Raw genomic sequence first — 17,153 nt, forward strand, 5'->3', positions numbered from 1 at the left:
AATTCTAAATATAATTCAGTTATAGACACTTATATGGTAATTTTGCTGCTCTTAGCTTTAAAAAAAAAAATGTAAATACAAAATAAGACTCAATTAACAGGCACCCCCTAGTGGCAGTAAAATCAAGTTAAGAAAAAAAAATTTTACAAGACATGGTTTAAGATATAGCTCTCACCAAACCTTGAGAATAATATTGTTTGTCAGTAAACAATTTAAAAGCATGTTATTTTATATCTACATTTTACTAAATGACTAATAGTGTACGGTAACTAAAAGTTCATTCACACACCGAAATTTCATTAATATTCTTGAGAACTACAGTAAGTGAAATAATGTATATAAATGCCCTTCAACAAGTATATAATGACAAATTACAAGATATTTTAAAAAAAATCTCATTATAGAAAACAGCTTCCAAAAAAGAAGGCATCTTTGGAATAAAGCTTTATATATTTCTGTCAAGAAACTGGAAGCTATAGTAGATGGAGGGTCAGATGGAGATTTCAGTATCAGAAGTATTCACTGATGACCTTGAACAATCCACAAAACTCTTCTAAACACCTCAATTTGCTAATTTATAAATTAGAGATATCAAAACCAGCCTGTAATCTTGTAGAGTTGTTATAAAAATCAAGTGAGGGTTGAATGAAAAAGATTACTATTGGTATTTACTAGCATAAATAATTGTAATAATCATGCTTTGCAATTTGTGATTTCACATATAATGTACCTCTCCTGCTTAATGAATTTTTACAACCACCCTGGCAACTAAAATCAATGCTTCCTATTTTATATATGAAAAATCTAAGACCCTAACCAAGCTGGGAGTGTAATCCAGGATTTTTCTCTCTAGGTCTTGTTATCTTTTATATGATGAGATAGATTATAATCATATTACTTTTCTGATTTGGTCATAATAAATTTTGTTTAGGAGTGATACTATAATACCAGTGTTGTCTATAATACCAGTGTTGTCTAGTCCATTGAGATAAGACTGATACTCTATAAAGAAAGAACCTAATATTTGCCATTGCATTGGAATTGGAATGGTGGAATCCAGCGACAGGACCTCGTCATAGTTCTGCACTGCAATTAACAGGCAGTTTATTATGCAGTTCCCCTTAGTCTTCCAACATCCACTGACTTGTGTCAGAGAAATAAAAGAATAAAACCAATTAAATATCAAACCAACCACCCAAATAAAATATACCTTTAAAAAAAATCCCAAATCTGAGGTGAAGAGAAGACAATTCAGGGAACAGGTCTAGGGTAGAAATATAAATTAGAGATATAAAATTAACAGTGCACACAGACGACACTTAAAAGCCATGACACTGAACTTAGTAATGTGGTCAGCAGCGACAATGGCAAGTCCACTAGCAGGTCCCTACTTAGACTGGGCTCAAGAGAAACGGGAGGAAAGGAATTAGAGACAACAAATATAGACAACTCTTTGGGGGAAGTTTTGTTATCAAAGGGACTAGAGAAGTGGAGTTACTGCTGGAAGGGGAGGTGGGATCAAGAGAAAAATGGAAGAAATAACATCACGTTTGAATGTTAATGGTAACGCTCTACTAGAGGGAAAAACTGATGATGCAGGGAAGAATTAAAGTGAAGGAAGTCCTTGATTTAGGCCAGAGGGAATACAGAATGTAATCCGAAGCAAACATGGAGGTTTGGCGTTAGATAGGAGATTGGACATGCCATCTAGAGTAACAGGAGAAAAAGAAGAGTATGTGTATAAGACACAGGTAAGTAAACAGAGACCAAGTTGGAAGCTTGTGGAAATTCTCTTGTGATTGCCTTCATTTAATCAGTGAAACAAAATAGGAAATGAAGTCATCAGCTGAGGGTGAGAATAGGGGAGAGGTGTTTTAAAGGTCTGAGGAAAAGATAAGTGTAAAATAGCCATTTAGGAGAGTGTGGATAAACCAGGTAAATATGCTATCACTGCCTAGCAACATTAGGGGGCTCTCTAAAGAATATGGTCGTGAATTTAAAGATACACCAATCAGCATGATTTTGTTTGTCTCTAGTCACATTTAGCTGTGAGGCACAGAATAGACAGAGTTGTATTTACCCAAGGTAAGAATTTTTGTCAAGCAAGATCCATGAAGCAAGAATTGAGGCTACATGCAAGAAAGTGATTATAATGAATGACCATGGGATATTGCCCACTCTAAGGAAGAAAGAGAGGACATGAAAGAGGTAATGATCACGAAAAGATGGCAGAAACAATGGATTGGAGGCCTGAATAAGGCTGAAGGATTGTTAGGGTTAGGATACTAAAGGAAGTGGGCTAGAAAGATGAGCGATGATTAGCAGAAAATGGAAGCTTGAAATTAGTATTTAAGAATTGTTTTAATTAAATGACAAGACCACAGGAAGATATGGCTGACGTAGGATGGGAAAAAAGATCATTGTAGAAAATAAGTTCAAGGAACTAAGAGGCCAAGGTGTTAGAAGAATCCTTCCTATTTTTCTCTACCAATTTCAGATCTCTTCTATTCATTTGCCAATTCTCAAATATAATACTAAGAATCAGAATTACCTTTTATTTTCTCCCTTTTAGATTATAAATTAGGTTGCAAATTACAATAAGATTTGTATGAATCCACCAATTATAACAAAATTTTACAAAAACAAATCAATTTGATTCATTATGGAGTTTAGTGCAGAGAATTTTTATGTCTCCCATATTTGATAATATGATGTGCTTTATAACTCAATACTAAATTACTTTTGGACTCTATTATATAGTTAAGATGTCAAAAATTATTTTTATTTGATAAAACACAAAATGAAAATCAGAAGTTAAAAATAATTATTACCATTAGCTTTTAAAATTCTGTATGGATTTTGTTTTTTTAAATTGTCTCTCATGAAATCAGAATTTAAGATATACATCACACACAAAAAAAGAAAAATAATCTCTAGTTTTATAGAAAGATATATTAACACACCTAAAAGAAACACACCTTGACTTTTTAGTTAGATTTTAATAAAATGTGCCCTAATATAACTTTTTCATCAGCAGGAAAGCTCTAATGCCCCTCCTCTCACTAGCCAGATACACTGTGCTTTGTGTCTTTTATTTGGCTTTGAATTTTTATGTCTTTCTTGTTGTTACAACACGAAAAAGCATTACTGTAACTTGCTAAAAATCCATAAAGCCAACTAGGGAAGACTACTTTAGTGCTATATAAAGTACTCATTCTCCAATAAACACTGTATTTCGGAAGCACTGTAGGCCCCTGCCTGCCTAGGGACTGAGGAAGTGGCAATCAAACTAAGGTCAGCCACATGGCAATGAAGAACATTTCCATTAGCCCAGGAAGACATTTTGATACATCCATTTAATCATGTTACTGGAAAGCAATAGATTATAACCAATGATGTCTCTTACCTATTTGTAATTATGTGGATTATATATTGGATGACAGTGATTACACTCTGTTAACTAACCTAAAAAATAATATCCTACACGACTAGATACAGAACCCATACCCATAATCTCATCTGGTATTTATATCAACATTACTATAAACACGAGGACTACAAGTACTGTTCGGCTGTTTGTAATAGTATGCAAATACAACTTCCCATTAATATATGATCTGAACATAGAAGATAAAGAGCAACCCAAGAAATCTTTAAATTCTTAGCCTAAAACAAACCTTTAACAGACTATCAGATACAATTATATTAGATTTAACTTTTTTCAGTTCAGTGATTTCTACTTTGGTAAAGTGAAATTTAATTTTCTTTTTGCTACTATCCACCTGTGATGGTATGATCTATAAGATATATACATTTGGTTTTCTTCCCCACTTAGAGCTCCTAAAATCTTTGGAATTTTTGAAGTGATAAGAGTGATAAAGGTGAAAAAAGAGAGGTCTCTTTTGTTATTCATAATGAGCCCCTTTCAACCACACCTGGGTTTGCTAAACAGATGATGTTTGGAAAACCCCTCTAGAGAGAAGCTGGTTGCCAGGGGAGCCAAGCTCATGATTAGAGGACTGGACCTTTTAGCCTGCACCCCCGCCTCCAGGAAGGAGAGAGGAGCTGGAGGTTGGGTTAATTACTAATAGCCAATGACTCAATTAATCATATGTCTGTGGTGAGCCTCCATAAAAAATCCTAGCTGAAGAGCTTTGGAGAGCTTCCAAGTTGGTAAACAAGAATGCATTCATGTCCTGGGAGGGTGGCACACCCCAAACATTACAGGCACTCATGTGCTCGAGACCCTTCCAGATCTTATCCTATGTATCTCTTCATCTGGCTGTTCATTTATACTCTTTAAAATATGCTTTATAATAAATTGGTAATAGCAAGTAGAGCATTTTTCTGAGTTCTGTGAGCCATTCTCTCACAAATTACCGAACTCAGAAGGGAGGGGTGGGAACCTCCAATCTATAGCCAGTTGGTCAGAAGCACAGGTGACAACACAGACTTGCAACTGGGTCTGATATGGGGGCAGTCTTGTGGGACTGAGCCCTGAACCTGTGAGATCTAATGTTATCTCCAGGTAGGTAGTATCAGAATTTAGTTAAATTGTAGAACATCCAGCTGGGAATGAAGAACTGCCTCGTGGTGGTGGTGGTGGTGGTGGTGGTGGTGGTGGTGGGGACCCACACATCTGGTGGCCAGAGGTGTTCTGTGGGTAGGGTACTAAAGAAAAACAGAACTTTTTTCCTTCTACTACATTAATAATAAAGGTATTTGGTAGGTGGTGGGGAAAAATTGGACAATATTCGAAGTTTAGGAACACCAAGTTGCATTAAATAAAAAGAGAAAATGTGCAAAAAATGGTGAAAATCTAAGAACAACTTAAACATAGTTCTGGAAGGATACTGTACTCATAAAAATTATTACTCTATCAATACCTTAATCATTCACTTTCGATCAGGTTGCTTCATCAGGCAATAATGTAACATATAATTAAACATTAAAATCATCTGATCATTCTATAAATGTACTGAGTTTCACTGTGAATACTGAAAAAAGAATGAGACCCTCTATTCCAGATAGAGAGAAAATCTTAATAAAAATTTTATATCCGTGTTTTTCAAGCTGTATTCTGCAGAGCCCAAGAATCTTCCTCAAAGCTTTGCTTCTTTAGCCATGGGAGACACTGGAGTTCCAGTTACTCAATCTCTCCCCTCCAACTCCAGTTCTTCCCCTTCAAACAGAGAAGTGCCAGTTTTGACTCTTTTTTACATAATAGAGTTTTGCTAAAGCTTTTCTTTGTAAAAAGATTCCATCACTAAAATCAAACAAATAAACTACCCAAACCAAACAGTTTGAAACTTTATATAGTTAATAGCTGTTGGTAAGTTAAAGCTTCAACAAGATTTTGATTTGATTTGATTTGATTTTGATATTTATATACAGTAAAGCAACTTAACAATCAAACTTTTTGTTTCAGATTCCCAGGAAAAGTAAACACCTTACCCAGCATGACTAGATGATGAAGGTGGTGGCAAATCTGGTGTAAGAACATAAAGACTGTTGTTTTTTGGCAAGTGTAGTGATTTTAAGACCGTCTGAAAAACAAAAAATAAAAACAAATAAAAAATAACTATTGATTGTGCATTTTTAATCTTTTCCTAGAATTCTTAGAAAATTATCACTATTGTAGTTTGACTTTGCATCTTTTGACAATTTCCTAAATAGGATAATACAGAAGAACTATTGAATCCCAAAAAATCTGTCTCTCATAAATATCATAAGTTAGCATAAATATGAATATTAAAATAAAATACAAATTCTTTAGCTCATGAAACGATACAAATATATAAGAACACAGTTGAGAATCATTAATTTCTTCATTGAAGAAGCATATCCTTGCAACTAATATCCACTTCATGCAGGATCATTATAGCAAAAATTAGCAATGTAGGTGTTCAGAGATCATTAGACCTAGAAAAGATCATAGAGAGTACCTCAACCCAAAGACTTTATAGACGAGGAGCTGCAGCCGAAGAGGTGAAATGACTTGGATGAGGTCTCTTGTTAAGTGTTACCCAGGTCACTTAACTGTTAGGCCAGATATTTTTTTTTTGTTAAAGCACTTTGTCTGGGGTGAATAAACTACTCTTGGGCTACCTCTGACCTACTATCTTGATAACCACACAAAATTTCACCAAATTTATTTGCCAGAGAACTCCTACATACCTTTCAAACTCCCAACTTGATGGTAAATACCTGCTAATTCAAACTTTTTTGGACAGCAAGACACATTAAGAAACACATTTTACATCTTTACATCATAACCCAGGACAAAAATATTTACTCAACAGATATTTATTGAGCCACCAATTCTGTGCCAGGAATATTCTAAACACTGAAGATACAGCAGTGAACATGATAGTCTAAAACCCCTGATCTTCTGGAGCTTACATTTTAGTAGGAATAAACAAAGTAATCCATATAGTTGACTACTAGAAAGCGATAGTTTTCTTGACTAAACATAAAGCAGAAAAGGGAGGGTGAAGAATATGAGGTTGGGGAATTACGTAATTTTAAACTTGGTTATCAGGGTGGTTCTCACTTGGAGAATGTGACATTTGAGTAAAAACTTGAAAGTGGTGAGGAAAGAAACCATGAACATGTATAGAAAAAGAATATGGCTGGCAAAGGCAATAGCCAGTGCAAAATGCTTACTGAACAACAAGGAGTCCAATGTAGCTGAAGCCAAACGAGTTCTGGTAGGAAATAGGTGAGAGAGGTTAACAGTGATGCTAGGAGATAGGTGAGAGGAAATGTGTTGAGACATTTAAGCTAATGTAAGGGCTTTGACTTTTTCTCTGAATGAGATCAGAAGCTATTGGACTGACATTATCGGATTCATATTTTAAAAGGATCTCTTTGTCAGCTGTGTTGAAAATGGATGGGAAAATGTTGACAAAGGAGGGCAGAAGCACAGAGGAGAGTAATAAAATATACTAAGATAAGGATGATAATGGCTTATGTCAGTGTGATGGTAATAGAAGTGATGCAAAATAGGTGAATTCTGGATATATTTTGAAGATCACACCAAAAGGATTTCCTGACAGACTGGATATGAGTCAATAATGATCCTAAAGCTTTTAGACAACAAATGGAAGGATAAAGTTGCCATCAACTGAAATGGGAAGACTGCAAATGAAGACCTCCACTTTGGGCATGTAAGTTTGAAATGTGTATTAAACATTCAAGTGGAGAAGACAAGAAAGCAGTCAGATATATCCATCTGGAATTCAGGGAACAGGTCTAGGGTAGAAATATAAATTAGAGATATAAAATTGACAGTGCACACATGTGACACTTAAAAGCCATGACACTGAATTTAGTAATGTGGTCAGCAGCGACAATGGCAAGTCCACTAGCAGGTCCCTACTTAGACTGGGCTCAAGAGAAACGGGAGGAAAAGAATTAGAGACAACAAATATAGACAACTCTTTGGGGGAAGTTTTGTTATCAAAGGGACTAGAGAAGTGGAGTTACTGCTGGAAGGGGAGGTGGGATCAAGAGAAAAATGGAAGAAATAACATCACGTTTGAATGTTAATGGTAACGCTCTACTAGAGGGAAAAACTGATGATGCAGGGAAGAATTAAAGTGAAGGAAGTCCTTGATTTAGGCCAGAGGGAATACAGAATGTAATCCGAAGCAAACATGGAGGTTTGGCGTTAGATAGGAGATTGGACATGCCATCTAGAGTAACAGGAGAAAAAGAAGAGTATGTGTATAAGACACAGGTAAGTAAACAGAGACCAAGTTGGAAGCTTGTGGAAATTCTCTTGTGATTGCCTTCATTTAATCAGTGAAACAAAATAGGAAATGAAGTCATCAGCTGAGGGTGAGAATAGGGGAGAGGTGTTTTAAAGGTCTGAGGAAAAGATAAGTGTAAAATAGCCATTTAGGAGAGTGTGGATAAACCAGGTAAATACGCTATCACTGCCTAGCAACATTAGGGGGCTCTCTAAAGAATATGGTCGTGAATTTAAAGATACACCAATCAGCATGATTTTGTTTGTCTCCAGTCACATTTAGCTGTGAGGCACAGAATAGACAGAGTTGTATTTACCCAAGGTAAGGATTTTTGTCAAGCAAGATCCATGAAGCAAGAATTGAGGCTACATGCAAGAAAGTGATTATAATGAATGACCATGGGATATTGCCCACTCTAAGGAAGAAAGAGAGGACATGAAAGAGGTAATGATCACGAAAAGATGGTAGAAACAATGGATTGGAGGCCTGAATAAGGCTGAAGGATTGTTAGGGTTAGGATACTAAAGGAAGTGGGCTAGAAAGATGAGCGATGATTAGCAGAAAATGGAAGCTTGAAATTAGTATTTAAGAATTGTTTTAATTAAATGACAAGACCACAGGAAGATATGGCTGACATAGGACGGGAAAAAAAGATCACTGTAGAAAATAAGTTCAAAGAACTAAGAGGCCAAGATGTTAGAAGAATCATTTACAAGGCTATATTACTAAGAATTAACACAGAGAGCAATTATAAACCAGAAACTAAAAATCATCAGAAAATGGGGAAAGATGACTTCAATAAGTAGGTGATACAATTTTTTTTTTACATGAAAGTCAAAGCTGAAGGTTTTTTAGAGAGGAAGGACTGGAAATGGAAATGAGGAACAATGAGAACACACGTTTTACCAGTTAGTCCAGTGGTATGACGGCTACTGGAGAAAAGCAATTAACACTGAGAAGCCTACAGAAAAACAATGTGATCAGAAAGGCAGATTTCAGTCAGAGGTAGATGGTGAAGAGAATGTGCAGGGAAGAGGTTGACAATAAGAGGAATTTGGTTAATGATGAATAGTTCCACAGGGCATAGCAAAAAGGTTTCAAGCACTGTAAAGGAAAAAGAATAGAGACAGATATGGGCTGTGCAGAGACTATGGAGGTTTGAGTGAGGAGTGAAGTGGGAATCTGAGACTCCTTGCAGTGACTTGCATAAACAGGAGGAAAAGGCATAATGCAATTGGTTCTGGTTGAATCAAAGCAAGTAATAATGTCAGGGCTGAAAGTGTTGGAAAGAAAGGTGGAGTTGATATCTAGGAACCCCTTTTAAGCCTGCAGATGGAAGTAGGGACACCTGGGAAGGGCTGATCTTACCCAAGCACAGAACATAATAAACTCATTCTTGACCCCTCCATGAGAGGGCCCATCTTACTAAGGGCACAGGCTTCCTTCACAGGCTTTGGGACTTACTCTTGACTCATATTAGTTATTTCTTAAATAAAAAGAAATACTCGTTATTTGCAATACACTCTGACATCTTTTATCCTATTTCTTTATTTCTTTTAATACTGGCTATAACCCACTCAGTTAACTTCAAAACTCACTAATGGTTTGTGACCCATGGTTTGAAAATAAGACACTGTAGTAGGTAATTAATCATAACTTCACAATCATCCAGGAAGACCTGAAGTTCTGAATCTTTTTGTCAAATATACGCAAGTCCTTTTGAAATTGATCTATGTTACCTTTCAAGAGTTAACGTGCAAACAAAAAAAAAAAACCCACATGCATATACACACAGGAAAGTTATTTTTACCATTTTTCATCTTTCATTATTTTACTTTGAGGACTACTGATAACTGCTTGGTCTTACCACTTGACCATTATTGTCAGTTTGCCATGCCATCATCCAAAGATTTTCCGCTAAACCTTCCTTCTCAAACCACATATGGTATGATGAAATAAATGGATGCTTTCTTTAAGTCATTCAGTCATTCCACAAACATTTATTTGATGCCTGTTATACCAGGCATTGGATATCTAATGGTGAAAGCAACAGACATGGTCCCTCTACTTATGGTGTTGTGATGGGAAATGCTGGGATGGGAGCCATTTTATACAGCGGTCTGTTACAGAAAGTAACGTTTTAAGCTGAGACTTGAAAGATGAAAAAGAGCCACCCATGTGAAGAATTGGGGGTAAAGCATTCCAGGCAGTTAAACAGCATCTGTCAGGTAAAGTTATAGAGAGCTTGAGCCTATTAGAAGAATTAAAAGGAGGTTTCTATGGCTGCAGCATGGAAAGAGAGGGTATGAAAGGCTGAAGGTGAGGCTGTAGACATGAATAGAGGGTAAATAATACAATACCTTTTAAACCATGGTGAGTAGCTTGAATTTTATTCAAAGTGCAATAAAAAGTTATGTTTTACCAGGAGAGTGATATAATTTGATTTATATTTTTAAAAGCTCATTCTGGCTCCTGCGTTGAGAATGCATTGGGAGAACCCAAGAAAAAAAGCTGGAAAAACAATAATGAAGCTATTACATTGTTCCAGGCAAGATATGCTAATAGCCTGGATTAGGCAGTGCAATAAAAATACTGAAAAGTGGCCACAGTTGAGATATATTTTGGAGATAGATGCTATAGGACTTACCAAAGGATTAGGTGCTTTTGAAATTTTTTAAAAATTTATTTTATTGGGGAATTCCCTGGCAGTCCAGTGGTTAGGAATCAGCTCTTTCACTGCCATGGCCCAGGTTCAATCCCTGGTCGGGGAACCAAGATCCCGCAAGCTGCACAGCATGGTCAATAAATTAATAAATTAATTAATATTTATTTTATTGAAGTATAATTGATTTACAATGTTGTGTTAGTTTCTGAGGATTAGGTGTTTTTCAAATGGGAAAAGATTAATGCCCACATTTTTGGATTTAGCAGTGGTGATATAGTTCTGCCATTTATAGGGGAAGACTGGTGGAGAAATGGCATGGGAAGGAAAATCAAGAGTTCCATTTTAAACATGTTAAGTTAAAGATGTCAATAAGGTATGCAAGCATAAAAGTGAACTACCAATTCGGATATGTGAATTCATAGAAGTATATAACCTGGAAATATAAATTTGGAAGCAATCAGAAAATTAATGGCATAGAAATAGCAGAAATCACCTAGGGAGAAGAGTACATAGAAATAAGTAACTGAAAATATTATTGATAACAAAGACTAAGTTCAAATACAGTCAGCCCTCCATATCCATGGGTTCCACACACAAGGATGGAAAATACTCGGAAAAAGAAAAATTCCAAAAGTTCCAAGAAGCAAAACTTGAATTTGATGCACATCAGCAACTATTTACATAGCACTTACATTATATTAGGTATTATAAGTAATTTAGAGATGACTTAAAGTATACAGAGGACGTGTAGGTTATATGCAAGTAAAATGCCATTTTATATAAGAGACTTGAGCATCCATGGATTTTGGTATGGGGCGTGGTCCTGGAACCAATCTCCTATGGCTACTGAGAGACAGCTGTATTAGAACACACAGCTTTAAGAACATTTTCAACATGACTGCCTTTCTCTTCACAAACTACCGAAAATGCCATGTAAGGCTGATTCACATCCACAGGTCTCTCAATAAATGAACGAATAAATGATATAGCTATGTAAACTAATACATTTTGGTGTTTTACTTCTGCCAAAGTTGTTGATTTACTCAGTCAACACTTATTTTTATTTTTTAATCCACGTTTCAGTTAGAGCAGCCATAAAGCAGCAAGGATCAGTCAACTATGGCCTGTGTGACAAATTCGGCCTATTGCCTGCTTTTGGATGGCCTGTGAGTTGAGCATGGTTTTTACATTTTTAAATGTCTGAAAACAAATCAAAAGAAGAGTATTTCATGATATGTGAAATTATATAAAATGCAAATTTCTGTGTCCACAAATATTGATTTATTGGAACAGTCATGCTCACTCTTACACATATGGTCTGTAGTTATTTTCAAGCTATGACAGCAGGATTGAGTAGCTGCAACAGAGACTGTATGGCCCAAAAAGTCTAAAACATTAACTACCTGGCTCTGTACAGAAAAAGTTTGCTGACCCCTAATATAGCACATCACTAATTTGTACCTAATTTATAAATATCTTGCCAACCTGAAATTTCTATAAATAACTTACTGAAGTACTCAGAACATCTCCATATATCAAATGAACTCACATATAAGTATTTATAAGCACAATGTCTACCAGAAGCAATTGACAAAGAATTGAACCAAAAGATAAAGATTCTAAGTTTCTGCCGGGTACTGACGTACCAACTCAGTAACTACTGTGAAAAGATTTGATAATTATTTCTACCTCAAACACCTAAAACTCTGGAGTTAACTCATTTCTTTCCATCACTCCCTACTCTCTCTGTCAGAAAAAGAGTAAGTGTGTGAAATATTTTATGCCTAAGGCTGCTACTGGGTCCTTGAGAATAGCAACTACTGCCTTAAAATTGCAACACTTTGTACAAATTCTTAAAATATAACTCATTCCATGCACCTGACCCTATCCAAGTAAACATTTAAATTTTACCATTTAAATTTTCCAGGTTAAAAAGGTTTCCTATTATCTTCTTTGTTCCATAAACACTACTGGACATAAATGTATATACTGTGTATTACTTCTTTCAGGCCAATAAGTAATTGTTCAATAAATTATTATTCCAGGCTTTCCCGCTTAAGGCGGGAAATGAGCTGCCAACTGGAGCGGTGAGCAGCCTTGCTGAGCGTCAGAAGAGTGACCTACTAGAGCCAATCTGCAAGGACTGGAAAGGAAGGGCCAGATACAGCAACTTTTTCATGGCTATAAAAGGGAGAGCTTGACATGCCCATACCACTGGACCTCTAGAAACTTTCCTGAGCCGTGTGGCTGACAGGGTCTTCGTGCTCTGGCCAGGTGTCAGGCCTGAGCCTCTGAGGTGGGAGAGCTGGGTTCAGGACATTGGATCACCAGAGACCTCCCAGACCCACGTAATATCAATCGGTGAGAGCTCTCCCAGAGGTCTCCATCTCAACGCTAAGACCAGGCTCCATTCAATGACCAGAAAGGTCCAGCGCTGGACACCCCATGCCAAACAACTAGCAAGACAGAAACATAACCCCACCCATTAGCAGAGAGCCTGCCTAAAAATAGTAAGAAGTTCACAGACACCCCAAAACATACCACCAGACGTGGTCCTGTCCAACATAAAGACAAGACCCACCTCATCCACCAAACACAGGCACCAGTCCCCTCACCGAGGAAGCCTACACAAGCCACTGAACCAACTTACCCACTGGGGACAGACACCAAAAACAACAGGAACTATGAACCTGCAGCCTGCGAAAAGGAGACCCCAAACACAGTCAGTTAAGCAAAATGAGAAGACAGAGAAATATGCAGTAGATGAAGGAGCAAGGTAAAAACCCACCAGACCAAACAAATGAGGAGGAAATAGGCAGTCTACCTGAAATAGAAGTCAGAGTAATGATAGTAAAGATGATCCAAAATCTTGGAAATAGAACGCAGAAAATACAAGAAACGTTTAACATGGACCTAGAAGAACTAAAGAGCAAACAAACAATGATGAACAGCACAATAAATGAAATTAAAAATTCTCTAGAAGGAATCAATAGCAGAATAACTGAGGCAGAAGAACAGATAAGTGACCTGGAAGATAAAATAGTGGGAATAACTACGACAGAGCAGAATAAAGAAAAAAGAATGAAAAGAATTGAGGATGGTCTCAGAGACCTCTGGGAAAACATTAAATGCACCAACATTCAAATTATAGGGGTCCCATAAAAAGAAGACAAAAAGAAAGGGGCTGAGAAAATATTTGAAGAGATTACAGTTGAAAACTTCCCTAATATGGGAAAGGAAATAGTCAATCAAGTGCAGGAAGCACAGAGACTCCCACACAGGATAAATCCGAGGAGAAACACGCCAAGACACATATTAATCAAACTGTCAAAAATTAAATACAAAGAAAAAATATTAAAAGCAGCAGGGGAAAAGCAACAAATAACATATAAGGCAATCCCCATAAGGTTAACAGCTGATCTTTAAGCAGAAACTCTGCAGGCCAGAAGGGAGTGGCAGGACATATTTAAAGTAATGAAAGGGAAAAACCTGCAACGAAGATTGCTCCACCCAGCAAGGATCTCATTCAGATTTGATGGAGAAATTAAAACCTTTACAGACAAGTAAAAGCTAAGAGAATTCAACACCACCAAACCAGCTTTACAACAAATGCTAAAGGAACTTCTCTAGGCAGGAAACACAAGAGAAGGGAAAGACCTACAATAACAAACCCAAAACAATTAAGAAAGTGGTGACAGGAACATACATACCGATAATTACCTTAAATGTAAATGGACTAAATGCTCCAACCAAAAGACACAGACTGGCTGAATGGATACAAAAAGAAGACCGTATATATGCTGTCTACAGGAGACCCACTTCAGACCTAGGGACACATACAGACTGAAAGTGAGGGGATAGAAAAAGATATTCCATGCAAATGGAAATCAAAAGAAAGCTGGAGTAGCAATCCTAATATCAGACAAAACAGACTAGTCATTAAAAATAAAGACTATTACAAGAGACAAAGAAGAACACTACATAATGATCAAGGGCTCAATCCAAGAAGAAGATATAACAATTGTAAATACTTATGCACCCAACATAGGAGCACCTCAATACATAAGGCAAATGCTAACAGCCATAAAAGGGGAAATCAACAGAAGCACAATCATGGTAGGGGACTTTAACAACCCACTTTCACCAATGAACAGATCATCCAAAATGAAAATAAATAAGGAAACACAAGCTTTAAACAAGATGGACTTAATTGATATTTATAGGACATTCCATCCAAAAACAACAGAATACACTTTCTTCTCAAGTGCTCATGGAACATTTTCCAGGATAGACCATATCTTGGGTCACAAATGAAGCCTTGGTAAATTTAAGAAAATTGAAATCATGTCAAGTATCTTTTCCAACCACAACGCTATGAGACTAGATATCAATTACAGGAAAACGACTGTAAAATACAAACACATGGAGGCTAAACAATATGCTACTAAATAACCAAGAGACCACTGAAAAAATCAAAGAGGAAATCAAAAAATACCTAGAAACAAATGACAATGAAAACATGACGACCCAAAACCTATGGGATGCAGCAAAAGCAGTTCTAAGAGGGAAGTTTATAGCAATACAATCCTACCTCAAGAAACAAGAAAAATCTCAAAATAAACAACCTAACCTTACACCTAAAGCAATTAGAGAAAGAAGAACAAAAAAAACCCCCCAAAGTTAGCAAAAGGAAAAAAATCATAAAGATCAGATCAGAAATAAATGAAAAAGAAATGCAGGAAACTATAGCAAAGATCAATAAAACTAAAAGCTGGTTCTTTGAGAAGATAAACAAAATTGATGAACCATTAGGCAGATTCATCAAGAAAAAAAGGGAAAAAGACTCAAATCAATAGAATTAGAAATGAAAAAGGAGAAGTAACAACTGACACTGCAAAAATACAAAGGATCATGAGAGATTACTACAAGCAACTGTATGCCCATAAAATGGAAAACCTGGAAGAAATGGACAAATTCTTAGAAAAGCACAACCTTCCAAGACTGAACCAGGAAGAAACAGAAAATATAAACAGACCAATCACAAGCACTGAAATTGAAATTGTGATTAAAAACCTTCCAACAAACAAAAGCCCAGGACCAGATGGCTTCACAGGCAAATTCTATCAAACATTTACAAAAGAGCTAACACTTATCTTTCTCAAACTCTTCCAAAATATAGCATAGGGAGGAACACTCCTAAACACATTCTACGAGGCCCCCACCACCCTGATACCAAAACCAGACAAAGATGTCACAAGAAAACTACAGACCAATATCACTGATGAACATAGATGCAAACATCCTCAACAAAACACTAGCAAACAGAATCGAACAGCACATTAAAAGGATCATACACCATGACCAAGTGGGGTTTATCCCAGGGATGTAAGTATTCTTCAATATATGTAAATCAATCAGTGTGACACACCATATTAACAAGTTGAAGGATGAAAAGCATATGATCATCTCAATAGATGCAGAAAAAGCTTTTGACAAAATTCAACACCCAGTTATGGTAAAAAACCTCCAGAAAGCAGGCATAGAGGGAACTTAGCTCAACATAATAAAGGCCATATATGACAAACGCACAGCCAACACTGTCTTCAATGGTGAAAAACTGAAACCACTTCCACTAAGATCAGGAACAAGACAAGGTTGTCCACTCTTACCACTATTATTCAACATAGTTTTGGAAGTTTAAGCCACAGCAATCAGAGAAGATAAAGAAATAAAAGGAATCCAAATCGGAAAAAAAGAAGTAAAACTGTCACTGTTTGCAGATGACATGATACTATAGATAGAGAATCCTAATGATGCTACCAGAAACTACTAGAGCTAATCAATGAATTTGGTAAAGCAGCAGGATACAAAATTAATGCACAGAAATCCCTTGCATTCCTATACACTAATGATGAAAATTCTGAAAGAGAAATTAAGGAAACACTCCCATTTACCACTGCAACAAGAAGAATAAAATACCTAGGAATAAACCTACCTAAAGAGACAAAAGACCTGTATTCAGAAGACTATAAGACACTGATGAAAGAAATTAAAGATGATACAAGCAGATGGAGAGATATACCATGTTCTTGGATTGGAAGAATCAACATTGTGAAAATGACTGTACTACCCAAAGCAATCTACAGATTCAGTGCAATCCCTATCAAGCTACCAATGGCATGTTTTAAGAGAACCAGAACAAAAAATTTCACAATTTGTATGGAAACACAGAAGACCCCGAACAGCCAAAGCAATCTTGAGAAAGAAAAATGGAGCTGGAGGAATCAGGCTCCTTTCCTTCAGACCAACTGCAAAGCTACAGTCATCAAGACAGTATGGTACTGGCACAAAAACAGAAATATAGATCAATGGAAAAGGATAGAAAGCCCAGAGATAGACCCACGCACATATGGTCACCTTATCTTTGATAGAGGAGGCAAGAATATACAATGGAGAAAAGACAGACTCTTCAATGAGTGGTGCTGGGAAAACTGGACAGCTACATGTAAAGGAATGAAATTAGAATACTCCCTAGCACCGTATACAAAAATAAACTCAAAATGGATTAAAGACCTAAATGTAAGGCCAGACACTATCAAACTCTTAGAGGAAAACATAGGCAGAACACTCTATGACATAAATCACAGCAAGATCCTTTTTGACCCACCTCCTAGAGAAATGGAAATAAAAACAAAAATAAATAAATGGGACCTAATGAAACTTAAAAGCTTTTG

At 36.4% G+C, this 17,153-nt stretch overlaps 1 protein-coding gene across 1 annotated transcript in view; it reads right to left on the minus strand.

Annotated features, from left to right (window-relative positions):
- FAF1 (Fas associated factor 1) overlaps nucleotides 1-17,153 on the minus strand; it is a 478,956-nt gene that overhangs the window by 276,205 nt on the left and 185,598 nt on the right. Inside the window, exon 6 of the mRNA XM_068539848.1 lies at nucleotides 5,455-5,546. Within this exon, the coding sequence (XP_068395949.1) occupies nucleotides 5,455-5,546 (92 nt within the window). The remainder of the gene's footprint in view (nucleotides 1-5,454; nucleotides 5,547-17,153) is intronic.

Source organism: Eschrichtius robustus, chromosome 3 (genome assembly GCF_028021215.1).
Source record: "Eschrichtius robustus isolate mEscRob2 chromosome 3, mEscRob2.pri, whole genome shotgun sequence".
In the NCBI taxonomy this organism is placed as follows: Eukaryota; Metazoa; Chordata; class Mammalia; order Artiodactyla; family Eschrichtiidae; genus Eschrichtius; species Eschrichtius robustus.